General features: G+C 39.0%; 2 protein-coding genes across 4 annotated transcripts in view; one reads left to right on the top strand and one right to left on the bottom strand.

Annotated features, from left to right (window-relative positions):
* Positions 1–5,418, bottom strand: part of agbl4 (AGBL carboxypeptidase 4) — a 357,829-nt gene extending 352,411 nt beyond the window's left edge. The window contains exons 1-2 of the mRNA XM_042006451.1: positions 5,311–5,418; positions 1,514–1,636 (exon numbers count right to left, since the gene is read on the bottom strand). Of these exons, the coding sequence (XP_041862385.1) occupies positions 1,514–1,636; positions 5,311–5,356 (169 nt within the window). The 5' untranslated portion in view covers positions 5,357–5,418. The remainder of the gene's footprint in view (positions 1–1,513; positions 1,637–5,310) is intronic.
* elavl4 (ELAV like neuron-specific RNA binding protein 4) overlaps positions 5,383–20,139 on the top strand; it is a 74,907-nt gene continuing 60,150 nt past the window's right edge. Inside the window, exons 1-6 of one of the 3 annotated variants that reach the window (XM_042006453.1) lie at positions 5,383–5,467; positions 8,029–8,170; positions 8,363–8,504; positions 9,438–9,591; positions 10,111–10,641; positions 11,334–11,474. In XM_042006453.1, the coding sequence (XP_041862387.1) occupies positions 10,594–10,641; positions 11,334–11,474 (189 nt within the window). In that variant the 5' untranslated portion in view covers positions 5,383–5,467; positions 8,029–8,170; positions 8,363–8,504; positions 9,438–9,591; positions 10,111–10,593. Of the gene's footprint in view, positions 5,468–8,028; positions 8,171–8,362; positions 8,505–9,437; positions 9,592–10,079; positions 10,642–11,333; positions 11,475–20,139 lie in introns of those variants that run through there. The other 2 variants (XM_042006454.1, XM_042006452.1) reach the window with 2 other exon arrangements.

Here is a 20,139-nt window from a genome sequence, read left to right as displayed (position 1 = left end):
TTACAAATACAAATTGCACACACATATATACACATATAGGTACACACACACACACACAAATTATATCTATTTAATTATTATTTCTTTATTATTTTTTTGTTTTGTTTTGTGTTTTTTTGTTTTGTTTTGTTTTGTTTTGTTCTGTTTTGTTTATCTGTGTCATGTTGCTGTCTGGTCTTGGTCTGAATTGTTTGTCTTGCAATAAAAAATAAATAAATAAAAAATCAATAAATAAATAAAATGAAAAAAAAAAAAAAAAACAAGAACCTCCTCACCAAGCAGCAACCTCCACCGGTGAAATGTGAAGCCTATGTGTAAGTGCAAAAAAATTGCAGTTCACCCCTCATCCGCTAGGGGCTGGCTTCAAAACAGAGTGACTCCCCTTAGACTCCCATGTTAAAAAGACCAACTTCACAGCAGAAATAAACATGTTTAAAGCCTGGTACAAAAAAACATTTTTAGGATTAATAGGTCAAGTTTACCTTCATGACAGCTGTGAGGGGAGTGAATTTTTTTCTAACTCATCCGTTTGGTTGTTATTTAATCTTGAAATTCGGCATAATGAGGGGTGTGTCCTTTTGATTGACAGGTATCCAATATCCACGGAAAGAAGGGAGAATGCAGCACAACCAGGGTTTTTAGCTGGCTAACAGCGCACCTTAGCTTTAGCCTGCCTGCCTACCTCCATTAGCTGGTTAGCAACTGTTACCTCCAGGTTAGCTTGGTTAGCTCTTAGCTACAAGAAGCTCAGAGTTTGATGGGTGTCAATCATCCACCCCCACCTTCACAGTCCCACTCTCAGCTCCACCTCTTTGCCCATTTTTGGATTTTCCGGGAATGACAGGTGATGCTGCCAAGATGGCGATGGCGGGAATCGCCCAATGAGCTTCAATTCAGCTCTTCAGAAAACTATGGGTGACGTCACGGAGGCTCCGTCCATCTTTTTTATACACTTAATGCTCCTCACTCTTCTTGCTGATCACAACACCCCCAGAATATGGTTTAACAAAAGAAAATATGTAATGAAAAAATAAAAGTGAATGGCACACTCCCATAACAGCAAGTAGTCCATGTCAAAATATTAAATGTATGTATGAAGCACAATTTACAGTTTATATATGTTCGTAGATTATGAGTAACAGTACAAACAAAAATGCAACAATCAGTGCCAACGCACTCATAGATGCATAGGTATAAATCCACATCTGTAAATGTCTTGTCCATATGCACACAACTGAAAAACTGGTAAATTGTCTGTATTTGTATTGCATAGAAAAATTAAAAGGACTTCATAGCATTTAGCTGTTCATTCATTCAACTTATTTAAGCAAATGGTTGGACAACATGTGACTGGTGAGATGGGATGCTCACAGAGTAAATTAATTAAATGTAAATTAGCTATTAAGGTAGCTTTTGTTTTTTTTTTTTAAACCTATGTTTTTTTTATTGTTTTTTTTTTTTTCTGGGGGAGATCCCTCAGACGTCCTAATACATGAGTTTTTTTTCTACTCACCACTCTCAAAGCAAGCATCGAAAATCATATGTCCTTTTCGTGGAGGTCCTGAATATCCTGGCGGGCTCACCATCAGCTTGTTCACGTTCCCCACCAAGGCATCCTCCCCCGCAGCTTCACTACCTAAAGAACAGGTGCAATACATGAAATCAATGTAAAATGTAAATTTAGCTATATTTGTTGTGTTAACTATGGTTGTGATGGTTCAAACATGGTTGTGTTGCCAAAAAAAATAAAAAGAATATATATATATATATATATATATATATATATATATATATATATATATATATATATATATATATACAGTATATATATACATACAGTCTGTTAAAGCACTAAGAATATTGAATAACTTAAACTTCAATTAAAATAAGACATACATAACTCGTCTCAAAAAAACCTGGGGTAAAACCTAAAACAAATTAAAAACTGTCTTCTCATATTATGAGACAGTGAAACTGATGTCCATCAGTTTCATGGATTCAGCATCAGGTTTTTAGAGGGGCTGCATGATGAGCCCTCCAATACACTTTTCCCTACTCTTTATACTTTTCTTTTATACATATTGTACATGTTTCCTATTTGACACTACTTCATGAAAAAAGGACTGTTGCATTCACGTTTTCCATTCCGCATCCATGGGATATTGCTTTATTGTGGAAAGTTGGGAGAGAATAAGGGGGAGCTTCATAACAGGAGCAGGGCAAGCCCAAATAAGCAACTACACTCAAGAAAACCATCCCAAAAACCTGCATCCCGACGATAACTGATGATATTTGCAAGCGACTTCATAAAAAACAAGTCCAAAGTGTCTTATAACAGGCTGGTTTGGCAACACTGCTGCCTTTCTTTGGCAGAGTGATCTGTATCTCACCCATTGTTTTATCTAGCTGCTTTTTTTTCTCCTTCTACCTTCTTGTTTCCTGTCTTTTAAAGGGGTAGTGCACCCAAAAATGTGGTCTTGAGCTACTTAATTGTGATGAAAACCACATGTATTGTTGATAAAATTAAGTTTTTTCTTTATTTATTTATTTTAAAAACAAGATTTTGTGGGTAAAAAAATGGCTCATAATGCTTTCTACACGATAAAACCATGTTATGTTTTTCGTGACATAGAGAGGTTATCTACATTTAAAAAAAAATTTAGAAACCTCACAGCCCCCTCCCTGCAGATGCAGATAGAAAGGTCCTTGCCTTGCAGGCATAGAAAACCACACCCACCAACGCATTAGAATGGATATAAACGTATATGATGTAGATTTGCTAGTTTCAGACTTCTATTCTTTCACAGTTTCTGATTAAATGTTTCTGCAATGGGACAGATTTGTGCTTTTGAGGGGTGTAAAATTGACACCTGACTTTATTCTTTAATCACATTAACAACAGACTGTGTAGTTCAAGCAAGTTTAAAAGTTAGTTATGTTTAAAAAGATGACCATATAAAGCTGTTCGGGGGTAAGGGAACCCGAGATGATTGCCAGGTGGTTGTGGCAGCCAAAAATATTGTATGTAATATAGCCAAAGAGGAGCTGCCTTTCACTAAATTCAAGCCTAAGTAGATAATTATGAAAAAAGATTAAATGTGATTCCAGAGAAGGTAAATTTGCCAGAAGCAGCACAGCCTCATGAGCTATTTCCAAGTTTGAAGTGTTTAGTTTTATTTAGCTCAGTGAAGCTAGAACTTATTTTTTAAAATGTTTTTTTTTTTCTACTTATCACTCATGCTTCACATTAAGAAAAAAACTCATTACTGTTCACAATAATTTAAATAACTAACATTGTCTATGTGTAATGATCAAAAGAAAATCATTCAAATCTATTAAAATGAGCTGCTGAGAGCAACACTGTAAATTTAGGGTGCATCTAAATTTTTCGCTGGTGCACCCAAATCAAAATGTTAGGTGCACCAGTGCAACCAGTGCTAAACGTCTGTGTGGAGTCCTGATTTATATATCTTGTGATAATAGTAGCAATTATACAAATGAGAATTCAAAATTCCTGTACGCAATCTTATAGATTTTGTATAATCTAAAACACTGTATGTATAAAATTTACCAGTTTAGCTCTGAGAGAAAATCCAGCATTTATTATCCAAGAGCAACACAAGCTTGTGTCACAGGTACTGAATGAGAGAAAATGGATAAGAGAAAATGTTTCCAGCATTCGAAGTAACCAACACAGAGCAGTCTCCATCTTTCTGAAATGTAGGAAGTTTCAAACCACCAAAAAAAACTTTCTAAATTTGACTGTCCACCCAAAAAAAAAAAAAAAAAAACTTTTTTAGACAGGTAACCAACAAACCAAACTGTCACTATGAATATGACCCAGATTTCCTTTGTGAAGATGGGAGAGCAAAACATTGCAGTCTTTGAACTAAACTCTGTAAAGTATTATTGTAGAGAAATGAGAATAGCTTTGCACTAAGCTAAATGCTCTTCATTCAAGCTACTGTTCTTCATTCCTATGAAGAACTCTGGGATACACTTCCACAGGATGGCTGTACAAAATAATAAAATTATTCACAAGGGAAATGTCTAATATTGCTGTAAAGCTGCTTTAAACTAGCATCAAGGAAAGATTTAATCTCAAACTTCTACTAAAAAAGTTTTTTCTTTGTCCTAGTCAAGAATTATGTATACAACAAAGAAAGATTAGACAGAAACTAGATATGTATTGTATATTTAAACAGTTGTATATTTTTTAGATTGTTACACACTAAAGATTAAAAATGTATACATTAACTTTTAAAGTATAAAACTGATCTTGATCTAGGTGCCAAATAATACCAATTGCATCTATGTAGTGAGGAAAAAAGAGCAACTAAATATATGAATGAATGAAAAAGGTTGATCCTCTCAATATGAGCATCTGAGTACATCCAGTGTGTAACATATTACTAAGGAATTACAACAGACAAGTCTATGTAAAGCTCCAGCTACGGTGTTTTGATTGTTTTGTTTTGTTTTTCGGGCTTGTTTTTAAAATGTGGCTGCTTATGTGGAATCGCTCCATTTGTCTTTCATCTCTGTCGCCACACTACCTTTCCAAACAAAAAAGTCCGATCACAGCATCGGCACACCTCTCTGCCTTCCTCAACTCTCCTTCCCCCTGTAGTAACAAGTGACAGTCATAAAAGAAATCGAGCCACGCTAATAACTTAAGTTATTGAGCTACTTCGCAAACAGTACCGGGGAGAAAGTGTGCAAAACAGAGGTGCAAACAAAGGTAACAGCAGTGTAGGAAAAAGGAGAGCAGGAAAAAAGAAAAAAGATTTAACCTTTTATTTTTAAAAAAAAAGCAGTATCAAATACTGGCAACTGTTAAGGACTATGGCTTTAATCTAGATTAATTATGCAAAACAGCCAGTTTTCAAGAGTAAGATCTGGGACCGTTAATTAGCTAATTAGCGCTTCTGACACTAAAGGCATGTATAGTAGTTCAGCTAGCTAGCACATACTCTTAGCCAGAGCTGCTGGTCTACGTTTCGGTGAGGTGGTAAACATTAAAAAGCAAACAATTATCAGAAGTCTTTCCCCGTGGGAACTAACTGCCTCGCATACTTCGTGATATAATTATCTAACGTCGGTAGCAGGAAAGCTAGCTCGAAAAGACTGGAAATATGACTAGTGTTGACATCCTTGCACCTGCTAGCTAGGCGGTTTGCACACTAACAGTCGATATAAGGACACGCTACAAGCCAAAACACCTTATTTGTAACAAAGCAGGGCACCATGCCCTTCCATATGCTTGTATAACAACGAGGGGAAAACCAGGTAAAGCTTATATTTACACACCAGCCTCGACGTCTCTAACAGTGCTCTCCTCCATCTTCCTCTCCATCTATTTCAAAGCAGCAGCCGACGCTCTATTGGCGTTGCCACGGTAACGGAGCAACAGAAGAGGCGCTATCGCCTCCAAAAAGCTGCACACACAGGCAGTAGCAACATGCAGGTAAGTTGAGTCGAATTCACTTGTAGACCCAAAGTTGATTTGTGCTCTTTTAGCAAAGGGCATAATGTAGCTAATAAAACCCTAATGCGTTTAAGGAATATTTACTGAACAAAAACAAAGGTGTAAATCTGAGAAGCTGATCAGAAATATCATCAGAAATAGTAATTCTCCGTCTCAAGCCGTCACAGTGGCTTAACCTAAGGATGTAGATCTAATAATATCTCAGTCATTTAACAAACATCCTCCAAATAAATGAATCAGCTGTGCATCTGTGTGCAACATGCTGTCATTTAATATTCTGCAGACAATATGAGCCATACACAAAAAACGCTGTCTTTGCCAATCCATATTCTGCGTATAATTCTGTTTTATTGTAGTCATACCTGAAATAAACCAAATTATAAGGATTTCACAGAAAAAAAGCTAATCATCATAAGCAGCAGTCAGAGATTCTGAATTATCCAGCAGATTGATTAAAGCTGAAGATTTTCTAGACAATTGGAGCAGAGATGTCATCAAGGCCAATCAAGCCTGGCCCTATTCCTTTCGCATTACAAAGGCTGAACCTGATTAAGTACATCAAATGAGCAGCCGCACAATTCCTGGAGCAAGAGGCATACAGGTTGCTGCTAATTTTCAGGTTATAAGCTGTGTGTAACAGGACCAAATGAATAAGACTAGGGTGAGGGCAATGATTTTTCTGTGTGTGTGTGATCTGTATGTGATGGCAAGCATCAACGGGCCGAGGAGTAGATAGGTCGGAATGATTATTTCTCAAATGACAAGAAGAGAATACAGAGCAGCAGTGTAATATTTTGTTAAAATTGAATTTCTGTCCTCCATGCTTTGTCATTCCTTTAACACTGTGCCAGTTAAAGAGCTCTACGGTAGTACAATCATTCATTTTCAAGAGAGAGATTGAAATTGAATTATGACGCATGAGAAGAATGAATTAGATACGCTACATCTTCGCTAGTTTCTTACTCTGATATATATATATATATATATATGAATGTATAAAATAAAGAAAGTGCATTGGATACATTCATTTAACCATACATGTACAAATTCTTAGTGTATAACTGAATATATAAACTAATTTTTATTAAGAAACTTATTTCTGATTTTGTAACAGTATGCTTTTGTGTCTATTGTTACTGTATTTTTCTATTACTTTGTGCGATACACTGCGCAGGGCTGAGATTTGACAGCATATGGTGTAAAACTTATTTAGATGTCGGTGGTACCTCGATGATGTTATGGGAAACTGTTAAGTTGAATTAATTTTTTATGACTCCACTTTTCTTTTAAAGGGTCATATTCTACATCAGTATGACCTCCTTAAAAACTGTCTGAGGAAGTTGAAATATAGGCTAGAAAACCTTTCCCTCTCCCCATGCTGGTCATCCCTGGTACCGATGCAGACACAGCCTGTGATGTCATCACCTCTGTCATCACTAGGCTAGAAACACAGCATCACAAAATCTCGATCACCGGTGACCTGAAAAAGCTGCTAAACATAAAAAAGCCTGCAGGGATGGAGACAGGGAGTTAAAGAAGACAATACAAAAATAACTTAAAGCAAAGCTTAAGAAGTGCAAGAAGGACTGCAGGAAAAAGTTAGAAAGTCAGCTCCAGCAGAGCAACGAGAGGGATGTGTGGTCAGGAATGAAAAAGATTCCCAGCTTCAAGTTAAAGGGGGATCAGACTGATGGAAGTCCAGACAGAGCTAAAATGTTCTTCAATAGGTTCAGTTCAGAACATCATTCAACAATATTCCCCCTACCTCCATTTAAACAGACCACATACCCTCCATTAGTCCACAGCTTTCCTGTCACCCCTCCACTCTGTCACCCTGCAGCTCAGTCATGGACTTTAACACAGCCTCATCTCCCTCTACTTTCGAACATACTAAGACCTCCGCCGCCTTTCTAGTCTGTCTGTCTTTTACAGTCAAGTGAAAAAGCAACTGTAGAGATTGAACCAGAACAAGGCTGCAGGTCCAGGTGGTGTCAGCCCCAGGGTTCTGAAAACCTGTTCAGAACAACTATATTGGATTCTTCATCATCCTTTCAGCACCAGCCTGAGTCAGAAAAAAGTTCCTGTTCTGTGGAAAACATCCTGCCTTGTTCCAGTACCTAAAAAATATCCCAACCACCTGAACCAAAAGACTACAGACAGGTTGCCCTAACATCTCACATCATGAAAGTCCACAAGAGACTGTTATTGGCTCACCTCAATAAGCAAGTGAACACCTTTCAGGACCCATTAGTTTGCATATCGTAATGGGCTTGGGGTTGAAGACACCATCGTCTACATGCTTCAGAAAGCCCATTCTCATCTGGACAAATCAGACAACACATTGAGGACCATGTTCTTTGATTTCTCAATTGCTTTTAATACAGTTCAGCCTGTTCTGTTATGTGAGAAGCTCCATAAATTCCAGGTGGATACCTCCACAACCACGTGGATTTCCCCTCGGGAAAAAAACAATATCTTATTCTAATTTTTTATCATTATTTTATAATTATTATTTTAAAAATGTTTTAATTGAAAAACAGGATCAACAGGAACTTCAATAAATTCCTTGTGGCTATTTTAAGCGTGGGTTGCTAGTGACTGGAGGACACGCCACATCATCACAATCCCCTTCAGAACATATCAGAACCCCGTCATGGAAAAAGAAGCTTAGACACAGCAAAGGTATTTTCAAGCATCACTTTTTATTCTTTAGGAAAGATAGTTTTTCTTCTGACTGTAAAATGATCAAATAAGCCAGTTTTTGTAGTGCCATACCATAACTGAAAGAGAAAAAAAAAAGACACAAAGAATTTCTTGTCTATGTTTCTTGCCTGAAATTGAATGTTTGTGTGTGCTTTTGTATTTGTTTTCCAGCAAGTACAGGAGAACCCTTTTTACCCCAGCCAGCTGAGGACTTCCACATGTAAAGTCCATTATCAGTGAAGAAACAAGTCATGCAAAATTCGAAACAAGGGGGATAAGGGGGCACAGAGTTTGCGACAGGCTGTTGTGAGAGGTGAGATTGGAGGGGGGGGTTCACTGGTGGTGCAGAGACCAGCCAGCAGTACACAGAGAATCACTATGGTGACAGCAATCAGGGGGCTCAGGGGAGTGAGGCTGGGTCAGAGAGGAAGGCTTGAGAGGCAGCTGACTGAGGAATCAGCCCTCACTCTGGATGATTCAAGTGACAGCTCCCCCCAGGGCTGTGCCGGACCAGACGTCCCCAGAGACCACAGGCTTTAAGGAACAGGGATGTGGCTGTAGCAGTCCTTTTTCTAAGGGAAGAAGTAATAAAATACATCATAGCTGAGCCAGTGCAACAGTGCCACAGCACAGTGATGTTGTTAATGATGAATACGCATTCCTTGTGGCAGACAAAAATAAAAAAAAAAAATAAAAGAGAAAAATGTGCTAATTTAAAAAGGGTAAACAAGGATATGTGACTCATATTCCATGCTGGCATAAATATTGTTTAGAATAATCAATGCACCAAAACTATATGCTTTGCAGCTTACCATTACTGATTCATTTATCATCTTCAGCTCTTCTCCCTTTATCTCTCACATTTTCCATCTATCCATCCTTCCTCTCCTCCCTCTCTTCAATGTGCTGGACAGCATCCACCTAAACAGATGGTCCGGTGTCAATAGACTGCTATTAACTGGCTGCTCCCCGCCTAACTTTGATCCAAAACAGTGAAAAAGCACATCTAAAGCACTGAGAATAAATGTTTTACCATGCTCATTTAGTCATGAGCAAGGCAGCACCAAGATTTGATTTGTGAACTCACTTAAACAGCCAATATTGTAAAATATTTATTTTCCTTTTACTTAGAAGATATGTATACGGTAACATATCACAGTCATTTCACTTAAATTTGTCAGGTGTTGACTGAATCTAAGAACAGAGTTAATCATATTCCGCATCTCTTTCTTTTTTTGGAGCACAGGGCGGCTTGTTTGTTCAAGAGTCGGGATCTCCTGCCATGTCTGTGACTGGCTGCTTCGTCATCTCTGTGCCACACCCTGCTGAGGGAAAGGACAGCCACCTGACCTTGATGCTCACATCAGCCCAACCCACACTTCTCCCTTTGTTACTGAGAGGTACCCTCCATTAAGTTCCCTTCAAAGCATGCAGGTTTTGTTGTAGTCCAAGACTTTATTTTATTGTCACAAAAACACCTCCAAGAAAGTATAAAATCCTTCCCTTCCAAAAAGCCCTGTTCCTAATTAAAAAAAAACAATGTTTAGTCTCAGTGCTTCCTAACTTTTAAATGAACCCTAGCTGTCTATTCCATATCAGTGTGAGAGCAGTACTAAGTGCGGTCTATGTTAATAGGTTATAAATAACCACCCAAAAAAGGAGAAAAGAAGGAAATCTAAATGAAAAGGAGTGGCACGGAGCGTGGTACTGCTGCTGCTTGAACAGTCTTCCCACCTTGTGGTGGCACAGTGAACTGTAGCTGCCTGAATGCATGAGCAATGGGGGGGCAGAGTGATGCAGAGAGAGATGGAGTGAGAGAGGGAGGGAGCAAGCCAGAGGGAGCGATACAGAGAGAGTAAGGGAGAGAAAGAGAGCAAAAAGGGAGGGGAGTTTAAACTAAGTGCTATGTTTTGGGACAGGCTAATCTGCTAGCGAGCAGTGTGAGGATCGGAGCGTATTGTGTGAGCCAGTGTGCGGGGGACAGATAAGGGATCCAGCCAGCCCGACCCACCGACCCACCGACTGCCTGCTTTAATGTGCTGACTCTGGGGAGATTTTAAAAGACAGCATATTGACTCCTCAGACGTGTGCGGAGACCCTGGACACAAACGCCTCCACGAACAGCCACAGCCAAGCAGAAGTGCATCAGCAGACAGGGGAGCAAGAGAAAAAAAGCACAGAAGACTGAAAAATCACAACTCCAAAATCAGAAGATAAAGAGGATTTTTTTTTTTTTTAATCCTCTTCTTTTTTCAATTAATTTAATTTTTTCTTTCTTTCTTTTTCTGTGTTCCTGGGACTGAGTGACTGACTCCCATCCCTTGAAAAAAAAGGGGGAGCAAGTAACTGAAGAGAATCTGAATATAAAGGACAGAACGAAAAAAAAAGCTTCGAATCTGAACATGTTCGAAATAAGCCGAACACTCAACGCTGCTTTGTTGAGCAATGAGGTAAAGAGATCTGGATTTGCTTTTTTTTGTCCACACCTCACCTGTATATGTCTGCTGCCAACCATTCTGTCATGTGTGTTATTGTATGTCCATGTGTGTGTGTGTGTGTGTGTGTGTGTGTCTGTGCACCTCTGTATGCTCATAGCCAGAAGACAGAGGGCATGATTGATAACAGCAGCTGTTTATTATATTTCCCAGTCACACTGGTACAGAAAAAGGGACCGCTATGCTTCTCTCACTCATCCTGCCTTGTAATCATAAATGGAGAACCAATACATCCCCCTATTGTAACCGAGGTAGCTATCCAACCCATCAAACACAGGCTTGCTTGTGAAATTGCCCACCTTGGGCTAAAATTGTGTATTTGCCTTCCATGTGTAAGCATAGTATGATTGTAAGTGTGAGTGCGTACGTCTGCATGTTCACACATGCATTTGTGTGAGAGCAAAGTGTTCTGTAATCCCCCTCTACCGTCCTCTTTCTTCATGTTTTTTCCCCACTCCCTCCTCTGTCCTTTACCATTCCCACTGTCCTTCCTACCTGCTGTTATCTGCTCTCCTTCCCCTCTCTCACACCCCTTCCCTCTGCCCCCCCCCCCCCCCCCCCCCCCTTTTATTTTTTTCTTCCCTCTCTGTCTCTCTCCTCCCTTCTCCTCCTGTGTCTGTGTATGAGCGTGTGTGTTCTGTGAGCAGCATCTCAAGATGATGGCGAGGTACGGGCAGCTCTCGGGACTAGCAGCCAGTGGCGTGGGCTCCGTCCCCGAGACGCACTCGCCGCTATTTCCCAGGGATCTCCTGTCATCGTCAGCCCAGATGGGCTACAGGTCACCCCTGGTAAGAGGATAGACAGAACAATATATCTCCAACCCTTTAATGAACATTAAGGCATTGTACCAAGAAATGAAACAAGGAAAATAGCAGCAGTTACGTGTGTATGAAAACAGTGTTTTGTGTGTGTTGAGAAAAAGCGTGGAAGGGCAGAAAGAGAGCAAATCAATTGTGGGCTTCTGCCTGAATCCCCGGTGGGTAATATTAGTAAATATTTACATTGTTACATTTGTTCAATTACGGACGCCTACTCTGTCTTTAGCCTCTGCCAGTCAGACTGTTATCAAGGGAATTTTTGTTGTTTGTGTGTACACGCATGTGTTAATGTGCATCTCAGTGGGTAACACGTTAAATGCTTGTTCAGTTTTGTGAAGTATCCGATACTTATTTTTTGTACTTGATCCTTGATGATGATTAATTAATTTTCCTTGTACATTAATAGAGATGCAGTAGCAGAAAATTTTTTTAGTTTTATTTCAAAACTTTGCATACCAACCTTGAAATTGACAGAAACTCTCTTAGGAGATGCCCATTTGTGTTAGATGAATGATTTTAAAACACATTTGATTGTAACTATCATATCAATTAAATTCCAGTCAGCTTCTGCGTCTCGCTACAGTAGCAGAGGAAGCAAGACTGCTTTAGATAGACATTTTCCACTGGAGTCAACATTACTCTGCAATTTACATAGAAAAGATTACTTGAGGGAAAAGGGAATGAGAGAGAAAAAGGGGCATGAGGAAGCCCTGAGCGTTTAGGCAAAAGCCTTGTAAGAAAATCCCAGACTCGCCGCATTAAAGCGACATGAAGCTGTGGGTGTCTAATCTGCTGTGGGCTCTTCATTGGTTCAGCTCCCCTTCAAACTGGCTCAGATCCACACCCCTGAGCCTCCCGGAAGCCTTCATAACCCACTGTCATGCTGCTGACTGTACCCAGGGGTTTCCGTCATGTGTATGCATATGCATGGAAAGGATAAAAGGTGCAATACAAAGCCAGGCTTCAAAAACATTTTTCACTTTCAGTTTTTGCCTTAAATTTGTACACAGGTTTAAAGACATAGGTCCAGCCTTTTGCTGTTGTTACATACAACACCTGTCTCTTCTATGCCCAGTTAGAGCCACAAAAATCTTTATTAGCTGTTTGCATAAAGCTGCCGGACCGTAAATCATTTGTAGAGACCAGTGGAACTAATAAAGTAATTTATTACATAAAAACAATAGGCATGTTAATATTTTTTGGTGAATCTTTTCAGCACATTATTAGATGGAATTTAGAGGAGATCACTTAACCACTTATTTCAAGGGTGGAGCCTGATGAACGGAAGACTAGCTTACAATAAAGGCTACAAATAAAGAATGTAGTCATTAAAGTATGGATATAATTATTTTAAAAATTACATGATCCTCATTGTTCATTATATTATTTCTGGCAAAACGCTTTTAATGATGGTTTATTTTTGGGAATTTGCACATCCGTCATTAATACATTGCTGGTGATGAAGCATGTTCCTGTGTGGGTTTCTACCTAAGTGCATAAGCACATATGCCTGTGTATTTATTTGTAAATACGCACTTGTGTATCTTCGTGTGTCTGTGCATGATTACCCTGGTTAAAAAAGACCATCGTTAAAGTGATTAATGGCGCCTTCATTAAGCACAGCAAGATCATTTGCATACATTAGATAAATGTGGTGGAAGATTCTGCTGGCTTTGGTGTGTAAAGCCTCAAAAGCATTGCATTTTTTAGAGCTTGTGTTATCAAAAGAAAATACTATTCTACAGCTTATCAACATAGGAGAAAGCATATTGTATCGTGAAGCAGTTATTTGATCTATCAATCGATTATTGCTCTTTAAAGACTAAAATACAACATTGTATTTATATTTAATGTACCATTCAGTTGAATGAGTATGATAAATGAACACACGCATAAAAAATTTTATCCTCCAACAATTATGCGACTCAGATTAAGTTTACCGTTCAATGCTCCTTTGCAACACAATGAGCTAATTTCTTTATAGCATTCCTATGTGTGTATGTGTTACACTCAATGCTTCTGTGCTTGCTAGCATGTGTGCATGTTCTCAGCTGTGTATCCTGTGTTTAAAGCTCTAGGGCAGTGCTTTGAAAAGAGCATTTAAAGAATTAAGCAATTAGAACCAAAAGCACACAGAGACTCATAGGATTAATGAAATTTAGACATGCATTCCTGTTTGAAGCATGATCATCTGCAGTCTCAGTTAACAGCACAAGTCGAGCGGGTGGCCACCTTTAGACAAAAAGGCTAAATTTGTGGGTAACAGATGAGTTGCAAATGATTCTGGGTTTCTGTCTCTGAGATCTCATTTTCAAAAGCGCACATCTAGCAGCACACTGTGCGTCATGCTTCAGACCTGAATGCTGTTAATTTGAAGAAAGCTCCTCTGATTACCCACTGCAGGCAGCTGCTTTTCTCCATGTGACACGGGGCTTTGTTTGCCAACTAATCTTTTTTGTTTCAACATTTTTTTAAAAAAGAATAGAAAATAAAAGAAAAGGAAAGAAAAGAAAAGAAAAGGGAAACAGGGTTGTGTTTTAAACCTGCCTGAAGTCATTCATCATCACCACAACAACAGAAACCATAGAGAGGTGAAAGAGGTGGGGTGGGGGTGGCATAAAAGCTGGCAAATATGCGTCGCCACAGCATATAAGCAGCCAGGCGATAGTTAGAGGTCATCTCTATTTCATAACAATAATTAGCTCCTTCCATCTGCCGCTCACTGCATTTCCCCTTTCCTTGATTGCAGTGTTCTCTATATCCAGGAAATTAGTTCATTTATGCTCCACAACCCCGCTGTCATTGAGGCACAAACAGGTGCAGCCGACTAAACGACGCCAAATAACGAGAAAAGAAGATGCTCATAGGCGGAGAAACCGAGAGATGGAGATATGTGCAAATTGCAGGATCAAAAATGATAATCACGCCACAAGTTCAATCGTCGTTGATTAACAAAGGACTGGCAAAACAAAATGTGGTTTTTGTGTAATATTTTGAAAGGTTTAGTGATCTGCCAAATAAATAAATAAATAAAATAAGCAGTTGTAAGGCTGAAAATTGAAAGTTCTAAAAAGGAAAATAGATTGTTTCCTTCATTTACGACACTCAGAAAAGCACATGGCGTAGTGGTTTGATCCAGTGCTGCTCGGCAAATCTTTTTAGCTTTGGGGTTGTGGGGGAAAAAAAAGACATGCTGCTCGATGGTATCACCCCTGTAGCACATCTAAAGCTACAGCAGTGCAAGTTATGACTTCACCGCATCATAGAATTTATATTCAGCATCATGAGAACACAGACTAGTTTGTGTATGTGTGTGTGTGCACATCATGTCATGTATACAGTTGATATGAGCACATGTGTTGTGTCAGTTACAAGGAACACAGAGAGACGCACTGCAAGCGGGGCCTGAGGTGTGTGTGTGTGTGTGTGTGTGTGTGTGTGTGTGTGCTGGCCACCAGTACTCTGTACTGCTGGAAGGGCCCAGTGATCAGCAGCTGAGCCTGTGTCCCGCTGGGAACCATCACTGCAGAATGAAGCAGGTGTCTGCAGGCTCATGCACGTCCACACACACACACACACACACACACACACACACCCATACACTTACTGTACACAAATGCTACAAGCTAGCAGTACTCTTTCTCCTTTTTGCCTGTCTTTCTGTCTCCATCTACAACTTCTCATTTTACTGTGCTGGATCATGGCAGTACAGAAGCATTATACCTAATTGATTATTACTTATTTATCCTAAAACAATGTCCCCAGCCAAAAGTAACCTGCAATATCACTTAAATCATAACACCAGTGGCGCTCGGTTTTGTTTTTTAATTGTTTGTGCACTAGTGAACATCTCACATTTGTTAAAAAAAAAAAAAAAAGGCATTTGATAATGTCTCTTTAATCATCAAACACTGCACTATTATTATAAAGAATAACCTGTAATTAGAATGTAAACAAAAGGGTCACACCCACCACCAAAACCAGAACAGAAGAATTCAATCTGCTATTATTCCCTTACTGATTGACAGGTCGTTTAATACAGATTAACATAACTAAATCATAATTATCACAGTTTACGTCATAGTCAATTAAATATCCATTGTGTGCCTGTGCATTATTGTAATGCATTTGTTGGCTATAGTAACTGACTTTCTGCTGCTCATTTCGCTTATGTCAACGATCCCAGGGTTGCACTTCTGCTTGGAAATAATAATAATAATAAAAAACATTTAATTTCAGAGACAACATTTTTTTGCCTCTCCAGGACAATGTTTTCACATCCGGCTGCAGTTATTTCATTTGGCTTAGGAAGGATAAATACAGAGAGAATAATGAAACAGACACGTCTGGAGAGAGAGAGAAGTATTGTGTTTGCAAATCTGGTGAGGCATTTTGTCATTTCCAAAATATTAATATGAAAAAGATATAAATATTTCTCTGCTACTGTTTGATGTCATTTTAAATGGACATATTGTTCTCTTGGAAGATGAGTTTGAGGTGTATGTATTGGATCATTCAGCCCTACTGAATTAATTATGAAACTGACAGCATTGTGGATTTTTGTCAGCCTTGTGAACCTTAACAAAAGACGTATTAGCCCATGCAAGGCCTTTACTGACCCATCTCCATCTGTGATAATCTCACTCAGATGGCCTCTGCTCAATCCTTTCCTTCATAGTATGGAGAAACATTCATAATGCAGGCAATCTTTTGACACAGAGAACATTAAGTGCCTTTTTTTTTTTCAAAGATTGTGACATTGTTTTTTTTAGGTGAGAATCTCTGACCAGACAATGTGCCGTGACGTTATTATTGACAGCTCAGCCCCTGTTGATTCTGATCTGACAAACACTGCCAATACTGGAGTAATTGTCTGTGTCTGGGTTGCTGGCATGTTGATGAACAACACTATTTTGTCTCTTCTCAAAATTGATAGTTTCAAAGCTGGTGCGTTTTTATTGATTTCTTAATTGCTGAGGATGAGCAAAGTATCTGCTGTCACCATGAATAAATGATGTATGGCTGACTTTAGCATTAGTGAGAAGGCACAGGGACCATTGAAGTTACTGGAGCACACCAACATGTCTAGCAGCTGGACCTGATGTGGACCGTTACATAAAAAAAAAAAAATAAAGTAGCTTTACTGACACATTAAATAAGGATATATTGGAAAGTAAAATACTAAAGAGGCAATACTTTACAGTTTCCCTACTGAACCTAAAATCAGCATCATTATCTGCCAACCCCTCTCTTCCAGTAATAATATTTATTCTAACAGCTTCATTAAGGATGAGAATTGTAGGTGCTCAACTTTATGGAAATACACATACAACATATCACATTTGGGATTTTTTCTTTCTAGTTTCTAGTGTTTGTTTTCTACTAAGTTTTTCTTCTTTTTTCCCCCTTTAATCCACCAAATGTCTCAACTACACTAAATAAGTGAAACATGTCTCTAAGCATTTAGGCATTAAAGCTGAAGCCCATCAGGGTTTTTTTTGTGTATTACACACTTGCTTTACCTCAAGCATGAAGTGACATTTTCAGAGAAGGATTTATGCAGCGTGGGCATGGTTTGGTCCACAGCGCCGATGGCCAGCCATGTAAAGGACTCTGGATGTGTCTAATTTCTGAAAGGTTATTCCTTATCAGAAAGCAGGGTGCAGTCATTTATGCAGATCTGATAGTGTGAGATTCTTGATGAGGTTTAAAACACCGTGACAGGTAGCAGCACTAACATTTTTCCACCTGAGGTCTGAGTAGCAGATTTTGTAAGAGGAAAAAGGGGTTCATTTCTGCAGGGAAATACATTACGGGAAAGATAGCTAAGATAAATAATGTAAATAATGAAATTTGATAGGGAGCATCAGCCTAAGAACCTCAAGTGGGAATCTCTGTGTGCTTTGTGTTATTGTATGGTGTTTGTATGTGTGTAAGTGGGGGTGGTTATGATTAAAGCCTGCACCAGATGGACCGCCGCAGTCGCCCTGTGAGCATGGATGTACCCCGACCGGGATCAAACACAAAACGAGCTGCTGTCCTCACAGCCCCAAAGCCCACTAGTAAACCCCCATGATCCACTGACCCACCACATTGCAGCGTGATGACCGCTTCACATCACACCCACTGCTCAGACTATAAAACAACACTTTAATAGAATACGAGTACGTTTTATTTCACTCATCTCTGGCTTCCAGTATAACACAAACACTGTGCATTCCTTTACATTTACGATCCCTAATTAACAGATAGCAGCAAGACTAAACTTAATGATCAGTGTGGGGGCTGCTGGCCCCCTGAAGTTGAATGTCACCCCAAGCTGCGAACCACTCTGTTGTCCAAATGGACACTAATCCACCAGAGTCCTGTTGAGAATACATTCTCAGTGCCAGAACACATGCCAGACCCAACAGCAAATGCATAGCTAAGCCTTCCTGGACTCCTACGCAAACTTTCTCTCATTTGTGTTAGGTTATAGCCTCAAAGATGCCACCACCATCACCGCTCTGTTCCATAAAAAAAAAGTAAAAACAACAAAGATGTTTTTGCTTAATTTGGAGCATGTGTGTCCTGGTTTGTAACTTAAATTTCTTAACAATAATGTGTGCATCGAATAAGCTATTTATGTTTCTGTGTTCTCTGTTTGTTAAGAGAAAATTTGAAAAAGAATCTAACAAATCAAAACAGAAAATAAAAGTTAAATAAAACAAGTGTTTCAAATTAAATCTACTAAAAAAGTACTCAAGTTCAGGCTTGAGTTTTCAAACATCCCCTCAGTCACATCTCTACAGTGTGCAAAACTTCAACCATACCAAACAGCTGGGAGTTAAAGTTGAAGGAAGCTGTGACAAATGCAGCACAGCCTTGTTCTGGGATCAGCATGAAGAATTCATTTCTGATCTAAGGACTTTCCACCAGGGAGAGTGATACAGGCAGGGGTGAAGCTGACTGTCTATCTTGCCCACTAACATGGAGGAAAATAGGATGTAGGATTAGTTTAGTAATTAGGTTAGTTTGATTTTTACTGAATAAACTATACAGTAAATATTGCCCAAATTCAAGTAACACATGCAACTGGTATCCTATATTTCTAATGGGGTATGATTCAGTTAAAGCTAAATTTAAAACATGTTTTTATCCCGTTTAGTTAGTGTGTCTGCAAGATGCAAATACTGCATGAACTGGACATTGATTGCTTTAAAATGTTGATCAAGTTATTTGATTTTGTTGGAACACAGCAAATGTATTCAGGATAAAAATGCAATTAAATGTTCAAACATGACAGACATGCTTGATGTCTATGTAACAACAAGTCGGGGAATTTTATCATTTGCATCCAAGGCTCTAATTTTTTACAGTGAACCAAGTTGGATTTTTCTTTTTTTACTCACCCATAGAGCTTTCTCTCTAATAAGCAGCCCTTGAAACTGACTGGCAAAGAGCTTGAAATTATTTTAAATCATCTGCTCTCAGTGGCTTGAATATGGTGCCATTGTCTTTCTGCACGTCATGGATGTCATTTTTCTTACAGGAACATTTTTGGTGTCAAAATTGCCCCTGTCAGACAACAGAGAGCTCTGTTTGTGAAGAAAAAAAAAAAAGAAAGAAGTACTCTGACTGATCATGAAGCAGCAAAGCAAGTGTATCATGTGTCTCTTGACCATGAAGTTATCAAAAACCATCCACACTTAAAAAAATCAGCCTTTTCATCTAGAGACAGCCACATGTTATCATGTGCACAGCTGTTTGATGGCTGGAGTTCAGTGATGCTGAGTTTGTGGTTGTTGAGGGACACGTTGAGGGCTGCGATCCTCATTTGCTGATTGTTACCGGCAGAGGGTGGACACCTGCCAGGAGAAGGGCAGTCATCAGTCTGAGTAGCACAGCAAGATCCTACTTCTGCCAGAACTTCTATAGAGCAGCAAAATCTACCATTCAAGGGCAAATCAAAAAGAACGCAAGTAAAGTAAAGCAAAGCAAAGAAAGTGGATTCTACAGCTCTAAATGCATCAGACTGTTTTACCGCATTGGCAGCTGTGACTTGACAAGCATTGCATTGTTTTTTTTGTTTGTTTTTTTTTTGTTTTGTTTTGTTTCTGTTTTTTGTAGAAATCTATTGAAATACAGTATTGTCTCCAATGACATTGTCGCTGCCTCACTATGTAATGGTGATAATTATCGTCCTTGTTTGCATTTGAACCCCCACTTGCAGTTGCGAAGATGAGTTTTCCTGATAAACATGAAAGTTTTCCTTCCCCTGTTAATAATTGAGGTATTTTCTTTCAGCACTTTGAGGTAACAGCTCAGCCAGCATCTTCACTTTTGCTCCTTTAAATAGAAGTGCTATTATGCAGATTGTAATATAAGACAGGTGTTAAAACACTGCGTCTGACAGTTAACAAGACTCAAACCAAAAGCACCCACAATTATCACTGTCTACACTGCGCATTTTTTTAACCAGCTCTGCAACATAATGGATATGTAATTCTTTACCGGTTCTTAAAAAGTTATCAGAACAGTGTGTGCTGGATACTGCCAGACTATCCACAGGTCAAACTTACAGATTCAGCATTGACAATCAAATATTGCAGGGAGTGGCAGAAATGTAATGTGCAAGAGAATGGCAATGCAGCAA

This window comes from Melanotaenia boesemani, chromosome 14 (assembly GCF_017639745.1).
Source record: "Melanotaenia boesemani isolate fMelBoe1 chromosome 14, fMelBoe1.pri, whole genome shotgun sequence".
Taxonomy (NCBI): Eukaryota; Metazoa; Chordata; class Actinopteri; order Atheriniformes; family Melanotaeniidae; genus Melanotaenia; species Melanotaenia boesemani.
The sequence above is the reverse complement of the archived record's forward strand: the minus strand, read 5'-3'. Positions and strand labels throughout refer to the sequence as shown.